Source organism: Colias eurytheme, chromosome 6 (assembly GCF_061535395.1).
Source record: "Colias eurytheme isolate Ceu_HAF_F1 chromosome 6, ilColEury1 Martin Lab GWU primary, whole genome shotgun sequence".
Classification (NCBI taxonomy): Eukaryota; Metazoa; Arthropoda; class Insecta; order Lepidoptera; family Pieridae; genus Colias; species Colias eurytheme.
In genome coordinates, this window is record NC_142985.1 from 1448366 (window position 1) to 1473391 (window position 25026).

A 25026-nucleotide genomic window follows, 5' to 3' on the forward strand; every position below is an offset into this window, starting at 1 on the left:
GTATATCCCTACAAATTTTAAATACCTAGGTATGCCGTATGTAGTAATTTAAATAACTACAAGTCACACTACAAGTCAGGACTCAGGGCCGATTAAATGAAATTTGGTATGTATTAATAGTTTCAGAGATCCTAAAAAGATAGGTACCTACCGAGGTGCTTTTATTGGAAAAAAATCTATGAGAACGGTAACTAAGCGGGTGAAATATTACAAGTAGCTTAGAGCTTAAGAGAAAATTGAGATAGAGTTTTGAAAATTCTTAATACTTTTTTTTTCCGGTACAATCGGAAACATTGTTTAGGCTGGTTTTAAATAAATAACAGTGTTATTGTGTAATATTTTTATTAAAAATCCATATTACAATATATCACAAAATCATTAGTCAAACTTCATAACATTCTCTTTCCTTAAAAATTAAAACTAACACAATCACTTCAAAGCACTGTTTGAGATACGATTTGTCTTACAATCTATGTTCTTAATAATATATTAAGTAGGTACACAATTAAGTCTATAGTTCAAGTTATAGTTATAGTTTAGTCAATATAAATATACATCTAATCTTATATTATTGATTCGTGCTATACCAAATCGACTGGTAATTTTTGCGGAATATCTTGTCTCTAATACTGTACTAGATCTTATAAAGATCGCATCAAAATTCAGCGTCTAATGTGAAGACATTGTCCATAGGGTTGGCCATGACTCCCCACTTTTGGTACTCGCCGACTTTCTTCTCGAAGAAGTTTGTCTTGCCTTCCAACGAGATGAGGTTCATGAAGTCAAATGGATTCTTTGTGTTGTAATGCTGCAAAATATTAAAATTGTTAGAATAAACTTCTTTGCAAATTTGAACCAAGTTAAAAAATGAATAATATTCGTAGTTTTTTATACGGATACCAAATGGAGTGTGCAGAATTTTTGAAGTGTAACCTCTTTAGGCGAGTTGAGAGTAAAATATCAAGGTCGCGTCATGGCAATACCGTCAGGTCATGGAGTAGGGCTATGATTTTGGTCTTGCCAAAGAAGTTTCACTTCTTACACGTGTGCTCAACACACACTGTTTTTTAAGATTGATTTTAAGGGTTTAAAGTGCGTATATTGCAGAATATTTTAGAAATGATTAATCAGGAAAATGTGCAATCATGTGCATAGACCGTAACCTTGAACTCAACACATGAATGAACATGTGCCTGTATTTATCATAATGCAATGTCAATGCTTATAGCTTACTATTAAAATTGAACCTGATGAAAGCTTTAGCTTTGGGTTATCAGGGGCATCGTCAAGAGGTTAAACCACTCTTATTTCAATAATATATAAATAATTAAATATTTCAGGAAATTTTTCACACACAGCACAATCTGATCCCTTACAAGCTTCCGCTTGTATTATGGAAAACAATGGCTGATAATTGATAAAGATACATCCTACTAATATTTTAAATGCGAAAATTTGTGAGGATGGATGTGTATGTATGTTTGTTAATCTTTCACGCAAATACCGATTACAATGAAATTTCGCACGCATTTAACTAACTTGGATTAACACATAGGATAGGTTTTATCCCAAAAATCCCACAAGAACGGGAACTATGCGGGTTTTTCTTTGAAAATGCAACACATAATTTTAAATAAATACTTATATAAATAATAACTAGCTTTTTCCCGCGGTTTCACACGCAGTGCTCCGCTCATGTTGGTCTTAGCGTGATGTTATATAGCCTATAGCCTTCCTCGATAAATGGGCTATCTAACACCGCAAGATTTTTTCAAATCGGACCAGTAGTTCCCGAGATTAGCGCGTTCAAACAAACAAACAAACTCTTCAGCTTTATAATATTAGTATAGATTATGATAGTTACCTTCTCTCCAATAAGTTCCACCAATAGTCTATCAGCCACAAACTCGATATACTGAGACATCAGCTCACAGTTCATGCCCAGTAGACGCACAGGTAACGCATCTGTGAGGAATTCCTGTTCAATAGACACCGCTTCACATACTATGTGTAACACTCGTTCTCTAGTGGGCTTCTGTACTAGGTGCTTGAACATGAGACACGCGAAGTCTGTGTGGAGGCCCTGAGGAAATGATTATTTAAGTGGAAATAAGAAGCTTGTAAGTTCTAGTTAGGGGAATAGTAAATCCTTACTAATCCTACTTATAATAGTAAATCCTTACTAATCCTACTTATATTTTAAATGCGAAAGTTAGTGAGAATGAATGAATGTTTGTTATTCTTTCACATAACTTTCACTACTGAACCAATTACAATGAAACAAGGTAAGAAGGTAGCCGGAGGCCCAGATTAGGAATAGGCTACTTTTTATCCCGAAAATCCCACAGGAACGGGAACTATGCGAGTTCTCCTTTGAAAACGCGGGCGAAGCCCTGGCGGGAAAACTAATTATTATTATATAGGCTATTATTTTCCGGAGAGAAAAATCTTATTCCCATGGGAATTGCATTAAAATACGCGGACGGAAAGCTAGTTGAATATATAACTCACAAATAATAAGAATTAATAATCTATGGTGACCATCGAGATATATGTACTACTAGAGAGGTTATTCCAAACAAAAACATTGCGCGCGGCCGATGTGGTGGGGTACGTGTGGAACGAGCGAGGCGTGGCTTCAAGTTCAAAGATTAAGGGTGCTATTACAGATTTTTAACAAAAAACGCTATTTTACGGTACAATTTTAACTCAAAGCAATTACACGTGAGAACAAAGTAATATCTTAATTTAAAGATAATATATTCAGTTCTACGATCATCTTATAAAAATTGTACGACGTCATACAAAATTGTCGCTGAAATACGATTTTCCCAGCACAATGATGACATAAAATGAAAAAAATGGAGTCTAAACCGGTACACTTTTAAGAAAATTAAAAGCCTAATCTATCTTCTTACCTATAAATTATTGAGGGATATATAGTCCTTTATAGATTCTGATAATTTTTTTGTATCTAAATCAAAATTTTATTTCAATTATAAGCTAAATTAAAAATACTTGTCGATTTCTTCATACATTTTGCTCTCGCGGGTCGTCAGACCGCGCTCAGAAGCGCTCTTGGAAGGACGGGTGTATCGCTCCTCGTCCCAAAAATAAAACGAATTAGAAAAAGATTATTTTGCGTGCACTGTCGTTTTCGTGATTTGAAATATATTTTGATACTTTATAAGAGTAAACTGTATAAGTTTCTTATCCAATTATTTGTAATTTAAAATTATGTTTTAAAAATTACCTTGCCTGAGATGCTCTTTTTTATGGATTGTTGAATAGATTGGTGGGGTGAAACAATTCAAGATGGCGTCGTCGAAAATTTGACTTTTTTTCGTGATGGGTGTCATTTTCATAGTTTTTGGGGTAGCTATTAACGAATATGAGGTCAAAACTGAAATCCAAGATGGCGCCGACGAAAATTGTACATCTTTTCGTCATGGGTGTCATTTTCATGGTTTTTGGGGTAGCTATTAACCAATATGAGGTCAAAATTAAAATCCAAGATGGCGCCGACGAAAAATTTGACATATTTTCGTCATGGGTGTCATTTTCATGGTTTTTGGGGTAGCTATTAACGAATATGAGGTCAAAACTATAATCCAAGATGGCGCTGACGAAAATTTGACATTTTTTCGTGATGGGTGTCATTTTCATGGTTTTTGGGGTAGCTATTAACGAATATGAGGTCAAAATTATAATCCAAGATGGCGCCGACGAAAATTTTACATCTTTTCGTTATGGGTGTCATTTTCATGGTTTTTGGGGTAGCTATTAACCAATTTGAGGTTAAAACTAAAATTCAAGATGGCGCCGACGAAAATTTTACTTGTTTTCGTCATGAGTGTCATTTTCATTTTAGTTTTGACCTCATATTGGTTAATACTTAATAGCTACCCCAAAAACCATGAAATTGACACCCATGACGAAAATATGCAAAATTTACCCATGACGAAAATATGTAAAATTTACGGCGGCGCCATTTTAAATTTTAGTTTTGACCTCATATTGGTTAATAGCTACCCCAAAAACCATGAAAAGGACACCCATGACGAAAAGATGTCAAATTTTTCGTCGGCGCCATCTTGGATTTCAGTTTTGACCTCATATTGGTTAATAGCTACCCCAAAAACCATGAAAATGACACCCATGAAGAATAGATGTAAAATTTTTGTCGGCGCCATCTTGGATTATAGTTTTGACCTCATATTGGTTAATAGCTACCCCAAAAACCATGAAAATGACACCCATGACGAAAAGATGTAAAATTTTCTTCGGCGCCATCTTTGATTTTAGTTTTGACCTCATATGGGTAATAGCTTCCCCAAAAACCACCTACATTTGCAAATGTGTTTGCTCCTTAGGAAAAGTTCAGACTTCCTATCCTAGGTAATGTGACGAATCTAATTTATTTAATTCCGACCGTATCTCGGAATAACATACATATTTTTCTAAGAATTGTATACAATGCCGGATTTAATACATTGCCGGTAACATAATATGTATGATAATTCTTAAAAAAGTATTTTAAACATTTCTTAAAAAGCTTAGATATTGCATAGAATTCCTAGAGGTTTTGTAAAACACTCACACTTTTTTAAGTTACTAACTAACATACTTATCAGAATAATTATTGTACCTACTAATAAAAGTAAGAAAATGAATGTTTAAAATTCGTTATAAGTTCTGGAATCAATTTCAATAAAATTTAAAAATTAAAAATAATAAGCGTGATGTTCCCGCGGCCCACGTTGCGACGTAAAATACCTAAATTTGAGTAGCGCAAATTTGTGACAGCGTCCTTAAGCAATGCGTGCAGATGCGACACATTGTGCAATCTGTTTACTCGGTACTATCTGGTGGTACTGATACTAGGGAATTAATAAAAAGAGGATTTTATATTAAACTATGTATTTTAATTTCCTTTAAATAATATCAATTTAGTAAGCTTTTGTCGTTTTGTGTAGTAATCAATAGTTTTATCAGTTTTTGCTTCATGATGTAATCGAATTTTGGAGTATTGGTTTATAATAGCCCTAATTAAATGGATACGATGATTCAATGTTGATGGCGTTTACGTATAAGAAACTCACATTTTGAAAAATCTCACGTGAGATTCGAGGCTGGGGGAGGGGGTTGAATAAAATCTCACGACATCTCACCAGGGGGGGAGGGAGGGGCAGAAAATTAAAAAAAAACACCTCACGTAATTTATGGACGCCCCCTTACTCGATCACAATTTTTGTAACTAATGTGAAAGACGTAAAAATAAATACGCAAAGCGGCTTTTACTATAAACGGAACTACATTTAAAAATATACTTTATTTATTGAGTTATAAGGTTGCTTCCATTCTGTTTATTTACATTCTCAAAAACATCAATCGCCGCAGAGGCGGCTTGCGACAAAGGCGGCTTGTGTCAAAGGCCTCGGCGATATCATTTAAGAACATAATATTATGTACTTTAGGCAAACTTGTAATAAGATCTATTTTACTTTCTTATTAGTCCATTTGACAAGGATATTGGGTAAGATACCTATTGGAATAATTTTATTATTATGTATGTACTTATTAAATCCGCGAATAAAAAAAATTTTTAGTCGCGAATATAGAAATTGGGTCGCATTTTTTTAATCCGCGAATAGTGAAAACACGAATAAAGGAAGCGCGATTAAGGAAATTTTACTGTATTAGTTTCTGTGAATGTTGTGTTTATTTGTAATTGTTGTGCATAATAATTTATAAATCCTATTGGAACAACTGTTGATGAACCTTTTTTTAATAAATAAAAATAGGTAAATAAATAAATATTACTTAATATAACCTACCGTTTTACTTTGCGTAGTCGGGTAAAAGTATAAATATTTAGGTACTACACCACGGTAATCTTTCCTAGTATACATATATTGTATATTCATAGTTAAAAAATCCAGTTACATTTTTTTAACAGACTCATCGATAGTGTCACGTCTGTGCTGTTAGTCTATGAAAAATGGCGCGAAACGCAGAACGCGTGGTGATTTTTCGAAAAATGATAACAATATTAGTAAAATGCATGACTTACTCATAATAAGGAAACTTACTGGTGAAAAGTCACTCCTCGGGCTTTGTTTGTGTTATGGGAACTGTTAAAACAATATCTTAGCACACACGAAGGCATTTTGAACAGAGCAATAACACGTATTGGCGCGGCAAGCGGGGGGACAGTCCGGCACAGACTAAAGAGACTTGTGATTCTTGCCTCTAGCTCGTGTTAAAGAGAGTGTAGTAGCGATCGCCTCTCTAGTACGTAGTACATACTATCTCGATGATGGTGACTAGGTAATTAATTAAAGTTATAAATTAAAAAATCAACATACAGGAGACTATGAATGTGTGATAAAATACAAAAAAGGCAGAGTGAGGATTGTTGATGCAAATTATGAGGTGTAATACAGTGTAGGATGTTATTGGTGTTCAATGAAACTGTTTACTCGTCAAACTTGAGTATTGCATTGTATCAATTACTTTATATTGATCTGTAATATTGAAACAGGAAAATCCATGAACTGTTAGTCTATCTATAACTATATAATATTTGCTATATCTTAAATAATTTCTAGATGCAAATCCATTTTTAAATTAAATTTGTTTAAGAATGTGACTGACAAAAAATGTGTTTTGTAAACATGCATCTGAATTAATCTCTAGATTAAAATGCATAACTATTTTTAATTAACCATAATCATTGAACTACTTCAATGATTATGGTTAAAAAAATAATAATTGGTAAAACTATGTTATGACAATTCAAAAATGCTTCAAAAATTGAAAATTTGAAATTGAATTGATTGAAATTTTTATAAATTGAATGAATAAATGGTTAAGTTTATGTATTATGACCAAAAAATAAGATGTAATTTATAGTGAAAATAGGAAATTAATTTGAATTACATTAGATACTGATAACATTATTGATTAACATCACCAGTTTTCATTAAAATTAAATGATAAATTGTACATGCATGATAGCATGCAAAGATAAGGGAAATAAGCTATTACCATTACCATTACTTTTCAAAAATTACACCATGTTTTTTGTTTAATTGATGTAGGTAGGTACATCAATTTATCATATTATAAGTAGTTAAAATGCAGTAAAAACTTATAGCATGTTTGTATCACTACATTGTATAAAACAAAGTCGCTTTCTCTGTCCCTATGTCCCTTTGTATGCTTAAATCTTTAAAACTACGCAACGGATTTTGATGCGGTTTTTTTTAATAGATAGAGTGATTCAAGAGGAAGGTTTTAGTATATAATTTATTAGGTTTTAGACAAAGCGGGCGAAGCCGCGGGCGGTAAGCTAGTATGTACATAAAAAAAAAACGTTAAAGTAAACAGTTTTTTCACTAACAACTGTAAGCCAGATGTTTATAATGAGTTAGTGAAGCCAGGTGTGACTAACTGTAATGGGGTTGAGGCATACATCCTTTTATGTAAATTATCCAATTTTAAAAGTAAATAATTACAACTGGTCATATGACTAAGTTTTTTTAGTTATAATAATTTACAGATAATTTTAATTATTATTTAGTTACATTTAAAAGATATCAAGATAGCACATATTCTATTGAACTTTGCAACCCTACAATCTATTTAGATTGACCTGAATTTAGGACTGGAAGTAGGTTACATTCGGGAAAATAAATATCAAGACAAAATTGATCCAAAAATACATTTATATCTATTTTAAGCTATTGCATAGCTTCTATCGTGGGCCTTGAGCGCGAGGACCGAATTGAGAAATTCCGTAACGAAAAAACCTCACGCTCCCCACTCCGACGGGCACGGAGGTGTGGCTTGAAGGCATAGCATGCAATAGCTTTACCTCGGCAGTCCCCGAGTGCCACAAGTCTTTTTTTAAATTAATTCTGTCCCTATCATACTACAATTAGGGTTTATGTGTTTTCTTACAATAATGGAATCATTAATACTGACATACAATTATAAATAAATAATATCAATCATACAAACCTCATCTCTAGAGATCAGTTCATTACTGAATGTAAGTCCAGGCATGAGACCTCGCTTTTTCAGCCAAAAGATGGAAGCAAAGCTTCCAGAAAAGAATATTCCTTCAACAGCAGCAAATGCAATAATTCTTTCACCAAATGTTGCAGTTTTGCTTCCAATCCACTGCAGTGCCCAATCTGCCTTCTTTTTTACACAGGGGAGTGTTTCAATTGCATTGAACAAGAAGTCCCTGTTAAATAATAGATAATCACTACATAGTATAAAACAAAGTCGCTTTCTCTGTCCCTATTTCCCTTTGTATGCTTAAATCTTTAAAACTACGCAACAGATTTTGATGCAGTTTTTTTAATAGATAGAGTGATTCAAGAGGAAGGTGTTAGTATAAAATTTATTAGGTTTTAGACAAAGAGGGCGAAGCCGCGGGCGGTAAGCTAGACTTGAATAAAATGTATTTAAACAAGCTATTTCTTTAAAAACATTATGAACAAAACAAATCATACCTCTCCTTTGGGTCTCTGATGTATGTTTCAATGAGAAGTGAATACATTTCAGAATGTACATTTTCCATAGCAATTTGAAAGCCGTAAAAAAATCTGGCCTCTGTCACTTGCACTTCTTGAGAGAAGCGTTCAACGAGATTCTCATTCACAATTCCATCAGATGCAGCAAAAAATGCCAACACATGTTTTATGAAATGCCTCTCACAGTCCTTTAAACTCTCCCAGTCTGATAAATCCTGTAATATATTTAAATCAATACTAATTCCTAATAATGAAAAAGCAACAAATGGTGTTATATAGTGTTATAAATAAAAAAATCTAAAAAATCTATCAAGATAGGTAACTACATATGTTGTTTTTTAATTTATTCGTGATGTAAACAGATGTATGAATGATGAAATATCAAACCTTTGATAAATCCACTTCTTCGACTGTCCAGAATGAAGCTTCTGCCTTTTTGTACATCTTCCAGATATCCGGGTACTGAATAGGGAAAATGACGAAACGTCGAGGATTGTCTCGCAGCAGGGGTTCGAGCTGAGGGTCAAACTCAACATTTGACACCTTTTCAACTTCCATTTTCTCTTCAGTCTTATTATTGCTGCGCTCTGATAGAACGTTCTTCACTGGGGACTAAAGATAAATCATGAATAAAGACCTAGTCTTATAAAACTAGGTTAAAACTTTATATTTAAAACCTACCTTGATATGCACGTTGTTTAATCCATTGTTAAGGTTTTCTTTGCCGTCTATGTAAGACATTGTGAAATTTATAAGCTTCAGTTGTTTAAATTAAGAAATATATTACTTGGAACAGTACAGCTATACTGCATGAGAATCTCCTTGCAAATGCGCGCTATTCCCGACAAGCGGTCGTGAAAACAAACGAGATGACACATTTCATTTAAACAAATTTGGCGGGAACAAAGAAACGTTCAGAATTTTACACGAATTTATGACTTTTGATTTTAATATTGATCAATATAACCGATTATTAAAACAATAAACAATAATATACTAATATTAATAAAAATAACGGTTTATAAAGTAAAAGCCAATTCGCTCAAATATTATTTGAATATAATTTTAATATTTTTATCACTATCAAAAAATATATAGTAAACGTTTCTGAACTAAGTTTACCATTTCCCATAATCTTTTGCGGTCGTTTACCTTATTTGGCGGGAAATTGTATCTATTGTATCGTTTGTAATAAATGTAAAATATTTTTTAATCATTGCAAAAATTAATGTTCAAAATAGTTTTTTGCATATTGTAAAATAAATTTCGCACATTTATTGGATTCCCTAAAGCGTGATAATGTTATTATTAGTTCCCGCCAATTAATAATATATTTCTATTGGTTATTTGTAAGACCAATCATAAGCATTTAAGTTACTTTTTTATAATCATCGAGCCTAAGAAATACAAGTCTTTTAAGTATATAACACAGAGTATATGTGATCTATAAGTTTCCGTCTAAGGTTTCCGTGTTTCCACCCTTTTCCACCCGTGGTGAGGAAAGTTCTACTTCTGTGGTTGTTTCACCACGGAAAAAATAGCTATAATAAATGTCACTTTTTACAATGCCTGACCAGTGACCTTGTGCCTGACTCTATTGAGAGGTGGATTATAGCGTCAGAGTTAAATGAAAAATACATAAATAATGCAAAAATACACACCGCGTCGTTTGATTGAATAAGATTAATTTTATTTATTGATGGATATCTTGAAGTTACTACTAGGATTAAAGGAGAAGTAAATATTATTTGTAAAACTGACACTCGATGAAACATTCGACTTCGATTTGAGTCTCGTCGCGAACCGTTTGTTTGTACATACATTTTCTTAAATAGACAGTATCTATTATCGCGAATACGGGTACCTCAATGCGAATAGTGAGTGCAATGTTTGCATAGGTAATATATTTTATTGCGTTACATTCGTTATTCGCATTGATAATCATCTTGCTATTTGGACATATGTGTTAATTAACCATAATATGGCTGAACGTGATAGAGAGGCTTGTTAGGCTATTAATTTAACAGCAGAAACAAGTTGGCTCACGGCTGCGACTTGTGGCTGCCACAGGCTGCGACGTATTCAGCTTTGTTGTGTTTGGCATTATCTCATTTTCGATCGAAAATCTGCAGATATTAGATTGGATTGAATATTAATTTCGGCCGTTAATAAATAACGGGTCATTATCGACTGACGACTGCTCATCTTCCTCAAAGAATAGCCATTATAATTCACCAAAATTACTGTACAACAATTTAAATTCTGATTATATTTTATGTTATGTACAAAAATAAAACAATGATTAACATTTTAAGCGTATCAAATATTTAAAAATCTAATACGGTCTAATCACAGCTTAAATCACAGGGTCTATTAAATATTTATATAAACGGGAAATACACATTTTTATATATGGCAAGAGTGTTATGAAACGCCATTTTTTTGTTTTACTGTACAGTTGAATCACGAGCGAACGATTTTCATGATAATTTTGATTTGTTGGTAATTATTGATTCTAATTGTTATTCTTCTTATCTAATATTTACTGCTTATCTCAATCTTCTTATTGTATGATTGTATTATTTCCTTTTTGGTGTCTAAATCTTCTGGCCCATCAAGGTAAACAACTTAGCACGATAACATCGTGATTTTTCTTTTATTTACCATCACGCGTGCGTGCTTTTTATTTTTAGATTGTTTTAATAAAATTTAAGTGTTTGCAATGTGTGTATTGTATACTAAACTTAGATTTGCTTGATCATATACATATATCCAGAACCGAGGGTAAACAACAATCTTTTGTCCATTCGGTGTTTTTGTCTGTATTTCGGAAGTAATCAAGGTCGTGGCTAAAATTTGTAAAATACATATTTTTACACATTTCTGTTTCAATATTCATGATTTTCTGAACATTCTTTCGACCATTCTATGTTTTTAGTCTGAGTTATATTCAATTCTGTATACATTTCGCTATAACGTTGATTCCTTCGAAGTTTCGTTAAATTTCGAATCATTCATACTCCCTTTATTTTTCAGCTTGTCACAATGAGTGATTCTCCAGACCAGAACGATCCACCAAAGGATGTGAGTATAGCATATAAAATTATTTATATTTTGACATTAATTTCGCTAAAATTATAGTACAGAAGTTATTTATTTTTAATAAAAGAGTGGAAGATGGAAAATTGTTGTCTAACAGATTAAACCCTCATATGATTATTGATCTTCTATTGTCAAAGTTCTATTTTTTTTTTGTTTTTAGCCAAAAGAATTGGAAAAATTGGAAGAAGCAAAACTTAAAGCTAAGTTTCCCAATGCCATGCTAGGAAGGGGGCCTGGAGGGCATTCAGCTTTCCTACAGAAGAGACTTGCTAAAGGAGTAAGTAATATACATTTTAATTTAGTGTTATCTTATCATATTTTAGATATAATTAATGTGCATATAATTTAATTTCTTAACTAGTTAACAAATCTACATTCAGATGGATACAATTAGCTGATTTGATCTAACATACCTATCTACACTAATATTATAAAGAGGAAAACTTTGTTTGTTTGATTGTAATGAATAGGCTCATAAACTACTGGACCGATTTTGATGAAATTTGGCACAGATAATCTTTAGACCCCCAGAAAGAACATACGCTACCTTTTATTGCAAAATATGTACCATGGGCGAAGCCAGGGCAGACCGCTAGTAGCCTATATTGAGTGGCCCATTTTAATACCTGCTCATATTTTATTTCAGCAAAAGTTTTTTGACTCCGGTGACTATCAAATGGCGAAACAAAGGCCTGCGAACTTAGCGGCGCCTTTCAAAGCTCCCGCAGTTCCGGCCAAACTGCCCACTGGGGATGCTATTCCCACCCCAGACACTGTGCCGCTGCGGAAGACGTCCATCATTCAGCCTAAATTCCAGCCATCTAGCCAGACCTCCTAGCCTTGCCAGCAGACTAAAAACCGTGGCCTCATAGATATGTAACTTGCATTGTAACTATGTGGTCGGTCGCACTGTTTTTTCATTATTATAATTTTTATTACTAGAATTATTACCTGAAATTTTGTTAATGCAATGTATCATACTACATTTTAATATCTGTACACTTAATTGTATTTTGGATTCAATAATTTATCATTTCATTTAGTACACAATGATTTTTATAAATTTTCAAAAATCTCATATTTTGATGAATAGTTTCTTAGGGCCAACTTACAATTATTGGTTTACATTGAAGGCCATAATTTCTTACATTACGCTTTGGATGTTGGCACATTTTTTCCAACATTAGTTGCTAACACATTGCACTAATTGTATTTTTGTGTTTATATATTGTGATGTTGGTAATAAAACAAAATTTTTATAAGAACAACTGTTATATTTATGTATAAAAATTAGGTTAAAACATTGCATGAGTGAATGAGTGATTATTGTGCTGCAAATACTTTGTTCCTCCTGCATAATTATATCAACTAGTGTTAGTATATTTTATGCCCTATAACAATTAACAAATGTTTAGAAATAACAATGGTTTTATATCTAAAGGTTCATGTTACAATATTGCTCTACTTTTTAATGCTACTGATACCATGTCATATCCTATAGGTTCATATACATCACTATATTATTTTTGCCATAAATGGTTATTACTTATTGTAGTTAAACTATATCCATGTATCAACATGTATATAACGGGGAAAATATTGTTTTTGAATTTGTAACCTTAGATGTTGTATGTTTTACAGAATGCTTCAAATGTTTAGTGTAACAATAGTGAGAAATGTAGTGATATTGACAAGAATTGGATTTAAGATCTGCTGTGAAAAAAATTGTTATATGTTTTGATACAGTTGTTAAACACAAATGCTGTGAAATGAGGTACTAAGCCTAAAGAATTGTAATGTTTACTTCTAATTAATTGTACCAAGTTAAGTTTTTGATAAATTCAGTTAGCTAATGTTTCGCAGCTTTATTTGTTTCGAAAATGACAATATCACAGCGGTAGAATTTTGAAACAAAGTGCATCACTAGTGTGTTATGTATCAGGGTTGGATGCTATCACTTGGCACAGAGATGAAAGGAATGTTGAGATTTAGACTTATGAAGACTTAAAAAATAAATACTTGGTAAAAATTTATGGCTTTTATTTTGATCCAGATCCTAAATATTCACATGAAGTTATGTACAATTAAAATGTTCAGATCTTTAATACTTATTTTTGTAGGAATCATTACTTGTTTTTTAAGGTTGTCCTAAACCTAAGCCTTAATAAACTGATATGCTTTAATTAAAAACTAGTGTCATGTTAGTGAATAACGCAACTATTGGCAATAAAATACTTATTATTTACAACTACAGGCGAGAGTGGGGTTAACAAATTCGAGAACAATAACACAATGGCACTTCTTCACTGAGAATACTTCGGTATCAGTCTCCTTTGGAATGCCTTCATGGAAGCTTTGTGTCCTTGGCTTCAGAAGTCAATATTATATCTGACTGCTCTCTGTAAAAAAATACATATTTCAAATGTTTTCACTATAAAATGCTTGTTTACCATATTATTACAAGGAAATAACGAACAACCCTGTCAATATAGGTAAGAATTTTGCACATTCTTAAAAAGCTTTGTTTCTACTCATTTACATTTTATCTACTCATGTGGTGCAACAGAACTATGTAGTAGGTTCGAAGCAAATTTAGTCTGAATACTACTGTAGCCAGCCAACTCGGGTCTTTGTCTATGAACACACACTAGGCAGTGCATAGTGTTTACTACTCGGGTCTTCCACGCAAGCCTTTAGAGGCCTCGGGGTAACTGTTCGGGGCGATGGCCCCTTTCAGTGAAAGCTACGCCGCCTGCAACTACAGACACGGGGCAGGGGCACTGGGTGGGACCGAATGGTCCAAGGTGTTATGTCTGGGAGTTATCCTACTGCAGTGCGATCGAGCCCGCGTCGCATAGTGTTTGTAGTCTGTGTATGTTTCCGAGCAGACAGGGTACAATGGAAAGAGTTGGAGGAGGCCTTTGCCGCAAGGCATACCGAAATTAGAGATATTTTAAAGTGAAATTTTGATTTTAGTTTTAAGTAATTTTATGTTTATATATGTCAACTTTTTTCGGAAATAAAGGCATTATTATTGGGGGGGCAAGTATCTCGCCTCGCGGCGGTGTTGTGAACAACTCCGGCTGAGTGGCCAGCCGACCGGAGCTTAGGGCGACTGAGTGAGGAACCTACGGACTATCCGAGCGTTGTCCAGCAGGACATATTATGTGTGTTTTCGAACATGGGCTGCTTGTACAACACACTACGTGCACTCACCCGGGTTCCAGTGCACGTAGTCCGGCGTGGCGGCCGCCTGGTACTCGCGCACGAGCTCGTCCACCACCGCGCGCGACTCGTCGAACTCCTCCAGCGAGTCCCTGAACATCGGCTCCTTGCGGAACACGTCGATGAACGCCTCGCGCTTGCGCAGCTTGTCGAACTGCTGCAGGCACCGGTCGAACAGCTGTGCGATATAACAGTTGTATTATTATGAGATACATAAAAAAAAAGACGGGTTGCACTCCGGGAGTGCCGGCAGAAGTAAAAACTTGATTATTAACGTTCAGCATGTTTGATATTTTGGAATGGTATCCGTCTTACGCATGGAATATAAGGGCTAAAAAAAAGACGAGTTGCACTCCGGGAGTGCCGGCAGAAGTGAAAACTTGATTATTAACGTTCAGCATGTTTGATATTTTGGAATGGTATCCGTCTTACGCATGGAATATAAAAGCTAAAAAAAAGTCCGTCTTACGCTTTTTCGATCAAGCCACGTGTCCTGACGCGAGTTTAAGATTTTATACCCCACGCCGCTAAAGAAGTTTTCACTTCAAAATATTAAAATTATTATCTGATACAACTAAGAATAGGATCGAATTTGCGCCATATTATGACGTCATTTGTCAATAGATGGCGCGCGGTGTGTCCCTAAGACACATAAAACTGAAAGAATAGAATAAATTCGATTGCTCTGGCGGGTCACGAGTGGCTGAGTTGGTCAGGCATCCGCCCCGGAATGGCGCGAAAGGATGCGGGTTCGAGTCCCGCCTCGTGATCGAATTTTTTCTATTCTTTATAAATTTATAGTATGAATTTGTAAATAAAAGCGGTACAGAAATTTAATTACAACAGTTCCCGAAATTATATTAAAATTAATTTATAACTTAAATTTAATGACCGAGTCAGGAAAATAAACAATTATTCAAATGCAAAAAGGATTTCAAAAAAAAAAAATTTCACACGTTACCAACCTATTCTTAGTTGAACCAACTTAATTAAAAATAGCTTAAAAGTTCTAAATACAACACTCACCGAAGATATATTAGTGTGATTGGCCAGCAGCAGGCCGGAGACCTTGTGCGAGGAGGTGACGTAGGGCGAGCGGCGAGACAGAGCCACTTGTATGGACGCGGGGCCCCACGGGATGAACGACGCTAGCTTGCGTTCGCGGATCCGTTGAAGGGACTTGTGCACTTGGGAGGGGTCTACTTCACCCTGGGCACAGATAAAATAATATTATTATAGTGTTCTGGGTTGTGTGATGTTGAAACTGGAAGTTTATAAACGATACTGACAAATTAGACCTAGAAGTTTATAAGTGATATTGTCAAATTTGTCCTAGACGTTTTTAATTCAAATTTAATTTAATAAAAAAAAGTCATTTCGTAAAAGTTATTTTCTTACAGAAAAAAATTAAGTTCCAATTTGAAAATACATAATGTTATAGGTAATGTAAGTAATACCTGAATGATGTTTAAAATAGAAATATAGCAGTGTTGGTTAGCGCGGTCGGGACTGAGGGACACCATCATGTTCTTGGGCTGGAGGAGGCGCTGCATCACATCTAGGACTGTGGTTTTGCGGATTTTCGGCGCCTAATGAGAGAAATAAATATTTTTTAAATATAAAATAACTTTTTTTCTTCTTTTTTTCTGTTTAATTAAGTAGCTTAAATATTTATATTTGATAGTTTTTTAGTTGCTCTTGGGGACATTTAAATGTACTTCTAATTTTTTTTTACTTATTACTAATACAAAGAACAGTAGAACTTTAAACTTCTTATTATAAGACTATGTATATCCAGATTTTAATTTTTATTTTTCAAATAGAAAAAAAAAAGTTTTTGATATCAACTTACAGTGTTCAGTTCATGGTCTGCAGATAGTGGAGTATAGCCTGTCATTAGGAAATGCAGTCTTGGTGTCGGAATTAGAGGCGCGACTAGACTGATCAGATCATTGTTCATGTATGATGGATACCTGAAAAAAAAATTAAATTTGAATTGGTAACTATTTAATATATGTGGAGAGATGATGTTATTGTGCCATGACTGAGGCCTTTGTCCAGCAGTGGACAAATATGGGCTGATGAAGATGATTGATGATGAAGATGAGGGTGTTATTCTTACAGTTAAAAAGGGTTTTTGTAAAGCCTCAATGGACAATGTTGAGACATTGTTTACAGATAGATTGATATTTTTTTTTTTAAAATACAAAGAAAAGAACTTTTAACTTTAACCTTTTTAGATGTTGAAAATGTTGTACACCATATCATGTTACAATGCTTTTTTACTATATCTATCTTTAGGTGCCAAATAAAGACTAAGTCTTAGCCTAAAATATAAAATGCTATTACAACATACCTCAACGTAGCTGTACTGGCGCTCATAATAGTAGATACAAGAGTGTTTATTTGTGCAAAAGACGGGTTCTGTATATGCAATCTGTCACTGGCGATACGATTGAGCGCAGTGTTGTCCAGTACCATCACACAGTCTGCGCTCTCTGTGAGCCTCTTGAGCGTGAGGAGTGAGTTGTATGGCTGTACTACTACGTCACTGGAATAAAAAGATTTTTTTTAACGTGATAACGTTTTTAAAATCGTTTTAGTCGGGTGACATGTTCAGAAACTTGTGTTACACCAAAACCTCACGAGCGCGATCGCAGGTATAACGAGTGAGAGACAGACCGATCTCCCGTCTCATCTCGAGCGCTGCCACCAATAAGACGTTATCACGTAAACATCTCGATCGTAAACCTACTTTACAAACAACCATTTTTTTTTTAATTTTATAGACAATATTTTTTATAGTTCACATGATATCATGAAAAAAATATAATTTTCAGTCAAGGTATATAATAAGTATAATATACATTGTAATATAAAATCATTACAATATTTATATTTAGAAAAAAGTTTCAATAAATATGTAGTGAAAAAAATTGTTATTTTGGTAAATTTATCAACTAAACTAGCTACTATGTTAAAAAATTACTATAAAACACATGAAATATTTAATAGAATGCAATTTGATATACCTTATTTCATCCAAATTAGGGAAGACACTGTAAGTTTGGACTAGTTTCTTGGGAAATCTGTCTGACAGATGCTCCAATATATTTGATCCCATTCCAGATCCTGTACCTCCAGCTATTGAGTGACATAATACAAAGCCCTGTTGAAGAAAGCATTTAAATATGAGACATTTTGCAGACAGGAAAATTATTTAAAATTTAATGTTATTTTTATGTTTTAAGTTTTTTTAATTTTTAAAAATATTAATTTAATCTATTTTTATGTAATTTTATGTTTTAAGTTAATCTATCATAATGAAACTGGCATGCAAGATTGTATGTTAAGTTTATAAATTGCGGAAAGTTATTTTTTTTGCAGAGCTTGTGATTTGTTTGGTATTATGTCAACATATATTTAAAAAAAAAAATGGTTGCACTCTAGGAGTGCCGGCAGAAGTGAAAACTTGATTATTAACGTTGAGCATGTTTGATATTACGTCTTACGCTTTTTCGATCAGGTCACATGTCCTGACGCGAGTTTAAGATTTTATACCCATTACAGAAAAAGTGCTCAACGCCGCTAAAGAAGTTTTCACTTCAAAAATGTAAGTATGTTGGCTATCAAGTTTCCATACTAAAAGCTTAACTCAGATATTTGCTTTAGTTTTTATACCTCTAAATTATCACTGCCGTCTGCCTCTCTATTGATAATATCAAACACTTCTTCATTCAGCTTTTCTCCTTGAGCATATCCAGATGCCCAGTTGTTACCAGCTCCACCACCATGCTTGGATAGGTATACATTTTCTGGATTGTATAACTGAAATAAATGTATAGTAACAAATACATCAGAATTATTTATAAAATTCAGTGATTTGATTTCGTAAACGATTCTGTTTCTTGTGTCTTGAAAATAAGTATTTTTATTGTATCACCAATCAGTTTTATATAAAGTTAAATTGAAGACTCGACATTAACATAAAGTGTTGATCAATCAGATCCTTGTCAATTTTATATCAAAGATTTGCATGGCAGTGATGCAGTATTTGTTTAATTGATAGCATACCTTAGCATACGGTGAATTCATAATAGTATGGATAACACGAGGTTCCAAATCCAAAAGTACTGCTCTGGGTATGTAGTGGTCGTCGTCTGCTTGGTAGAAGAATACATCTTTACGATCAGAGCCAGCCGAAGCAAACTCTTCCAATATGCCTTCCGGGGATATACCGTGTTCTATGCATAGTTGCTTCCAAAACTCGAAACCAACTGCAAATAAAATTTCAAATTTGAACACATTGGTGCGAAACGATCACTCGCAAATGAGAATGTAATATTACTTTGATTGCCGCATTGGCCAAGTTGAAGCGTTATCATTTCACTCGGCATTGTGACGGTATATATTTGTATCGCAGAATTTTTAACGACAAAACGAAAAACACAAGTAAACAAATTAACCGTCAATCATTAATTCCAAGTGAATTCCAATAAATGTCATGTAGTCATGTAGTATTGTAGTGCCGTCAAAATTCAAAACAATTATGTTCGTGTGTCAATGTCACTTTGACATCATAACTACTGCGCTGTGAGCTGTGAGCAATCGTTGTTCAGCTGCGCACAGAGCAAGTGCGCCCGGCTTAGCGCCCGGCAAACTTCTTGGCCAAAAAGTAGCGTGGTGTGGGAAGTTTGCGGCATCAAGTTTTAGTACATTTTTATATCTTGGCATGTCAGTACTTAATAAATCTAGACATATTTTAAAATGTGATTTAAAATTACCAGCTGCCTAAATAATATTTGTTGTACTAGCTGCATCAGCTAACAGCTTGAGAATAGAATCTGATGAAAATTATTACAGTTTTATTCAGGTGACTTCACGTCTTCACTTAACTCTAGCTACTTTCAGTTTTAACCGGCGCATGATGCAGCAGCTTCTGATTTCTATCGTACGCCACTTAGGTACGCCATTACTTGCTCTGTGTCGTACGTAGTGTTGCCGCTCGATAGTCCACTATCGATAGTCTATCGATTAACTATCGATAGTTGGGGAAAAGCAATAGTATCGATAGCACTATCGATACTATCGATAGTGTCGATACTATCGATAGTATCGATAGGCCCATAAGCGTAAATACTATCGACACATAGCAATACCATCGATAGTATCGATACTATCGAAGCTCAATATCGAACGAACTATCGATACTATATCGATACTATCGATAATATCGTCCCATCGATAGTGACCTTTTTCTCGATAGTATTGCTTTATCAATAAAATTATAGTGGATGACAGAGAACTAGATGTTAGAACTAGATGTCTCTTTATTACAACGATTAAACCAAATACTAGTCTTAACTTTTAAACTGAGTCATAATATGGGTCGGTGGCACTGACTGACCCATTATACCAAGAAATCGTGAACAATACTATTGCACAATTTACTACTATCGATAGCTCAAAACTATCGATAGTATCAGTACTATCGATAGTATCGATTGTAGTTGCAATATTCAGTAGCCATAGTATCGATACTATCGACAGTATCGATAGTATAGCAACTATTGGCAATCAATACTATCGATTTTATCGATACTATTGCAGTTCATCAATAGTATTCCATGATTAACGCTATCGATAGTATCGATAGTATCGATAATATCGATACTATCGATAGTGCTATCGATATTCTGACTTATTTTCAAGGTCAACTATCGATAGTCAAATTATCGATAGTTCGGCAACACTAGTCGTACGCCGACGTAGAGGGAGAATGTACTAGAGACGACATCGGCGTAAAGGTATATTAAGAAGAGCTGGAACGTCAACACATTTACACATTGCACATGTTAGGCCGGGAGATACTGACACAAAATTTCGGGTCATTTGTAACAGGATGGCGGTCTAGAGGGGTCTTAGTACGCAATGACAAAAAGAAAAATGATGTAAATTTATAAAGAATAGAAAAAATTCGATCACGAGGCGGGACTCGAACCCGCATCCTTTCGCGCCATTCCGGGGCGGATGCCTAACCAACTCAGCCACTCGTGAGCCGCCAGAGCGATCGAATTTATTCTATTCTTTCAGTTTTATGTGTCTGAAGGGACACACCGCGCGCCATCTATTGAGATGATTAACAACCATTTCAACCAATATGAAGCACTTTTCAGTGAATACAATATTGTAACGATGGAACACGACCTTTTTTGTTGAATTTTATATTTTTGGTTTTATGGCATTCAAATGCTTTATAAATATAAATTTATGGGCTATCGGTGAATTCTAAAATTTTTGTGTTACAAATCGTTTGACTTTCGCTGTTTATCCGACGAGTTCGACTAACGCCCACGCGACTAGTCCGCCGGTACCAGCGTTCTGAGTTCTGACCATCATTTTTCTTTTAGTCATTGCGTAATAAGACCTCTGTAGAACCGCCATTCTGTTACAAATGACCCGAAATTTTGTGTCAGTATCTCCCGGCCTATGTATGTGTCATATTTTGCAATTGTTTATAAATACAGGGTGATGTAATTGGTGTAGTACGAATATCTAAAAATCTATGAAGAATTTTGTGATACAGTAAACGGAAGAATTATAGACTATTTTACAGTATTTAATAAAATCATTTAATTTTTTGTTCATTTTCATTAGAAATGTCAATTTTTCTCACCAAGGTGGAAATTTGGATGATAAGGATCTTGTTAGAAAAATATAAATTTTGACTAAAATCGGCATTTTTTTTTCAAAAATCAAATTACTAATTATTACTAATTAATAATCAGAGTTATCACATTATTAAAAAAAATAAGCCAAACTATACACAATTTTTACCTACTTGATGCAATCCTCAAAGATCATGGACATAGTGTATTGCGCCTTCCACCATACCATCCAGAACTCAACCCAATAGAGTTACTATGGGGCATAATTAAAGGGCAAGTAGCATCACAAAATGTGAACTTTAACTTGAAAACTGTGGAAGAATTATTTAGAAAGGAAGCAAATGCTATTAGTCTGGATATGTTTTGTGACGTTTGGAGAAAGACGCGAGAACATGAGGAAAAATATATTCAATTAGAACCAAAAGTAGATAATTACACTGACTCATTTATAATAACATTAAGAAATTCCGACTACGACGAAACATCGAGTTCTTCGAGCGATAAAAGTTACAGTGAAGTAGAAGATTACGATTATGATTAAATAGATTCTTCTTCTTCTCTATAGATACTGCTTTCTGAATTGGTGGTAAATGTTAAAACTGTTAAACTGTTATGACGATTCAAAAGTGCTTCTAGAAGAAGTCTAATTGTATAAATGTTTGAGTTTGAGTTTAAAACCAATAGTGTGAAAATTATACAATAAACATGTAACACATATTTGTTAGCGCGTATTGGTAGGTATTACGTACTTACTACAAATATAATATTTCTTAGATATCTTTACTCGACCAAAGTCAGGAATTTAATTATTATTTGATAATTGAATGACTATTAATACTTTTATCCAATTGATTATTATGAGAATAAATAATTAACTTCATCAATTGATTTACTTTTAAATTATAATTTTACAGGTAAATTATGAGAGCTTTCATAAGTAATTATATTTGCATATATATATCTACAACGCACCCATTTTACAATTCAAGTCTAAAATGAAACTAGAGTCGCATTTATTTTTGAACATACTGTAAGTGAAATTGCATAAGTGTGAGTACTGTGAACATGCCAGCTTTCCCTAATTGACCGATATACCCGAACGAGATGGCGAATCCTTACGTCAATGTTGCCAACTATTACAAAAACTTTTTATCCGAAAAACTGGCAAAATATCTATAAATGTTTGGGTATTTTTTTGTAAGATAGGTTTATGAAGAAAAAGACAGATTTGAAAAGATTTTGTTATTTATTAACTTAACTAGCGACCCGCCCCGGCTTCGCACGGGTGCAATGCTGATACTAAATAGTAAATACACTACAGAAAAACTGTGAACGTTGTATATAAAAACATAGCGGCCCGCTCCGGCTTCGCACGGGTATAAAATATATAGCCGGGCGGCCGGCCGGTACAAGCGCGGATCCAGGGGGGGGGGTCATGGGGGTCATGGGCCATGCCCCCCCCTGGGCCATGTGCACGACCTAAGTGGACCACTAATTTAATATTAACTTTTGAAATTAACAAAGTAATATTGTTCAACATGATTTTTTATTAACTTTTGAAACATAAAAGTAATATTATAGAACAATGAAATCAATTTCAAACGGAAGAGAATATAGGTAACAAAAATTAGAGGAAAAGTTATTTACGATCGATCTGAGATCGGGATTAAAAAAACTATAACTGCGGAATAAAGTTTAATGGTAAAGTTGTAGGTATTTAAAATATTTATTACAACTTTTGCTTTTACACTTCTCGCAATTAACCACAAATATCGAAATATCCCAGTTCATATATTTTTTATAAAAAAACAAGGCTAAAGTTTAGATATCATTTCAATCAATGGTAAATAATAATAGAAAATACAGTAAAATTAGGACAAAAAAGGTCAAGTGCGAGTCGGACTCGCGCACCGAGGGCTTCGAACAAACCTAATTGTTTTATTATGTTGTATCTTTAAATGTTGCTTGTAGCAATTTTTTCTTTGTCTGTGCTATAGGACGTGGGGAGTACCTTGTAGGTTGTGATTCCCTTGCAAGTAGTTGCTAGTTTCAGAATATGCGGTTTTAATTGCTATTTCTTCTGATTCAGATTCAAATTGAATTTGAATCAGAAGACAGAATAATATCTTATAAAACAGATACGGGAATAATTACGAAAAACATGAATTTTTTATTACATTATATAAAAAAAAAAATTAATCTTATAACCCCTTTACTCATGAACGCAAATGTAATGTAGGTATTCAATAATTGATATTCACATCAAAAACTTAGGTCTATTATACCTTTAAGCAGTAATAAAATCAAATTTCTATGTCAACGCAATTAGAAGATACAGCCGTAAATGTAGTCTAATAAAAACGTACTGGAAATAGTTCAAATTAAAAGTAAATTAAACGAAATACATTTATTTGAAAATGAACAGCAAAATGACGGTAGAAATAAATGGGCAGAGGGTCCGCGATAATGTGCGCGCGAGTAGCAGACGAAAATGGACGACTCCGCCGCTCGTTCGTTCTTATAAAGGCGCGCCGCACCTCGGTGAGGAAGGCGCGGGGGGTGGCCTTCCGGATTTTACTCCAACACCGCCTCTCCTGACGGGGCAGGGTCCTCGCTGCCTTCAGTGGCAGCTGCAGCTCGTGTGGAAGGGCCAGCTTCGCAGTCTTCAGCGTTATGATGTGCATCGTAACCTGGAATATACAAAAAAACCGACATTGAAAAAAAAAATACTTAAACCAATGCAAATGAGGAAAGCTGAACCGGAAAACCGAACCGTGTAACAAACTTTACACAAACATTAACATTTAATATTAAAAAAACATTTCACGATTTTGGGGAAAATTTTACCCTGTACTGGTATCCCTAATGTTAATCACATGATTATACCATAAATTTGAAACTACGTAAAAACAAATGGCGTCCTGAACAACAAGAACACTTCGTAATTTAGTCGGATAACACAAAAAAATGTTTACGTCTATTTCGATGAAAATATTATATATTTGTAGATAATTTCACATTAGAGTTAATGAAAATGTATCAACTATATCCAGTTCTATAAAACAATATACTTCAAATAAGTTTACTTACGTGTGAAAGGTAATATTTGGTAATCTTCGTTCCGGCCGATTTTTACAACCAATCACACTACAACGCACCATATTTTCACTTAAAGTCGGATTAAAACAGATCACTGTCAACGTTTATTAAACTTTGAAGTCACTTAACAGCGAGAAAAAACAGAAAACTAGCAAAACAATGGACTGTAGCCGCTTGTTTGGGACAAACTGCCTTTGTCCCCAACAAAAGAAATCGCATAACATGAGAGAAACAAAAAACAATGTTTCTGTCTCTCTTGCTCTTAGCTTTATAGTCATAAGTGTATTTCTCTCACGCATTCCTTGTCATTTTAGTGCCTCCTCTATGGTTCATTCTCACTCTACGTACGCCGATTTCTTTGGTGTCTGACGTCTGCGGTGTGATTA

The 25026-nt window shown here is 34.2% G+C and overlaps 3 protein-coding genes and 1 long non-coding RNA gene across 6 annotated transcripts; 1 reads left to right on the forward strand and 3 right to left on the reverse strand.

Moving 5' to 3' along the window:
* Positions 1-325: 325 nt before the first annotated feature.
* Positions 326-9416, reverse strand: RnrS (ribonucleoside-diphosphate reductase subunit M2). The gene is made up of 6 exons (XM_090102427.1): positions 9228-9416; positions 8934-9158; positions 8526-8761; positions 8026-8254; positions 1865-2083; positions 326-808 (listed from the first exon to the last, which is right to left on the reverse strand). Exons 1-6 carry the CDS (start codon positions 9285-9287, stop codon positions 656-658), a joined length of 1122 nt encoding a protein of 373 aa, XP_089958553.1. The 5' UTR covers positions 9288-9416; the 3' UTR covers positions 326-655.
* A 1543-nt stretch (positions 9417-10959) lies between these two features.
* On the forward strand, positions 10960-13210 carry endos (endosulfine alpha). Of its 2 annotated transcripts, none has more exons than XM_090102429.1 (4): positions 10960-11048; positions 11583-11630; positions 11809-11925; positions 12295-13210. In XM_090102429.1, exons 2-4 carry the CDS (start codon positions 11592-11594, stop codon positions 12484-12486), a joined length of 348 nt encoding a protein of 115 aa, XP_089958555.1. In that variant the 5' UTR covers positions 10960-11048; positions 11583-11591; the 3' UTR covers positions 12487-13210. The 2 variants fall into 2 exon arrangements, with proteins under 2 accessions (XP_089958555.1, XP_089958557.1); XM_090102431.1 differs by having other exon boundaries at positions 11021-11165.
* Positions 13211-13246: 36 nt separating this feature from the next.
* On the reverse strand, positions 13247-19351 carry LOC149907428 (tubulin gamma-2 chain-like). Of its 2 annotated transcripts, XM_090102432.1 has the most exons (10): positions 19222-19351; positions 18948-19150; positions 18555-18701; positions 17906-18042; positions 17230-17424; positions 16726-16846; positions 16331-16462; positions 15900-16082; positions 14865-15051; positions 13247-14047 (listed from the first exon to the last, which is right to left on the reverse strand). In XM_090102432.1, exons 1-10 carry the CDS (start codon positions 19268-19270, stop codon positions 14031-14033), a joined length of 1371 nt encoding a protein of 456 aa, XP_089958558.1. In that variant the 5' UTR covers positions 19271-19351; the 3' UTR covers positions 13247-14030. The 2 variants fall into 2 exon arrangements, with proteins under 2 accessions (XP_089958558.1, XP_089958559.1); XM_090102433.1 differs by lacking the exon at positions 13247-14047 and having other exon boundaries at positions 14851-15051.
* A 4582-nt stretch (positions 19352-23933) lies between these two features.
* Positions 23934-24979, reverse strand: LOC149907429 (uncharacterized). Its single transcript, XR_016456782.1, has 2 exons — positions 24632-24979; positions 23934-24231 (listed from the first exon to the last, which is right to left on the reverse strand). It is a non-coding gene; the product is annotated as an uncharacterized LOC149907429 (long non-coding RNA).
* Positions 24980-25026: the final 47 nt, after the last annotated feature.

Bases quoted from the DNA above. Each gene is read 5' to 3' on its own strand.
- RnrS (XM_090102427.1), bottom strand. From the start codon at position 9,287: ATGTCTTACATAGACGGCAAAGAAAACCTTAACAATGGATTAAACAAC. The intron at 9,159-9,227 runs GTAGGTTTTAAA...ATTTATCTTTAG, and splicing joins TAAACAACGTGCATATCAAG to TCCCCAGTGAAGAACGTTCT. The intron at 8,255-8,525 runs GTATGATTTGTT...ATTATTTAACAG, and splicing joins ATCAGAGACCCAAAGGAGAG to GGACTTCTTGTTCAATGCAA.
- endos (XM_090102429.1), top strand. From the start codon at position 11,592: ATGAGTGATTCTCCAGACCAGAACGATCCACCAAAGGAT. The intron at 11,631-11,808 runs GTGAGTATAGCA...TTTTGTTTTTAG, and splicing joins AGAACGATCCACCAAAGGAT to CCAAAAGAATTGGAAAAATT. The intron at 11,926-12,294 runs GTAAGTAATATA...ATTTTATTTCAG, and splicing joins AGAAGAGACTTGCTAAAGGA to CAAAAGTTTTTTGACTCCGG.
- LOC149907428 (XM_090102432.1), bottom strand. From the start codon at position 19,270: ATGCCGAGTGAAATGATAACGCTTCAACTTGGCCAATGCGGCAATCAA. The intron at 19,151-19,221 runs GTAATATTACAT...TTTTATTTGCAG, and splicing joins TGGCCAATGCGGCAATCAAA to TTGGTTTCGAGTTTTGGAAG. The intron at 18,043-18,554 runs GTATAAAAACTA...TTTCTTCAACAG, and splicing joins ACGGCAGTGATAATTTAGAG to GGCTTTGTATTATGTCACTC.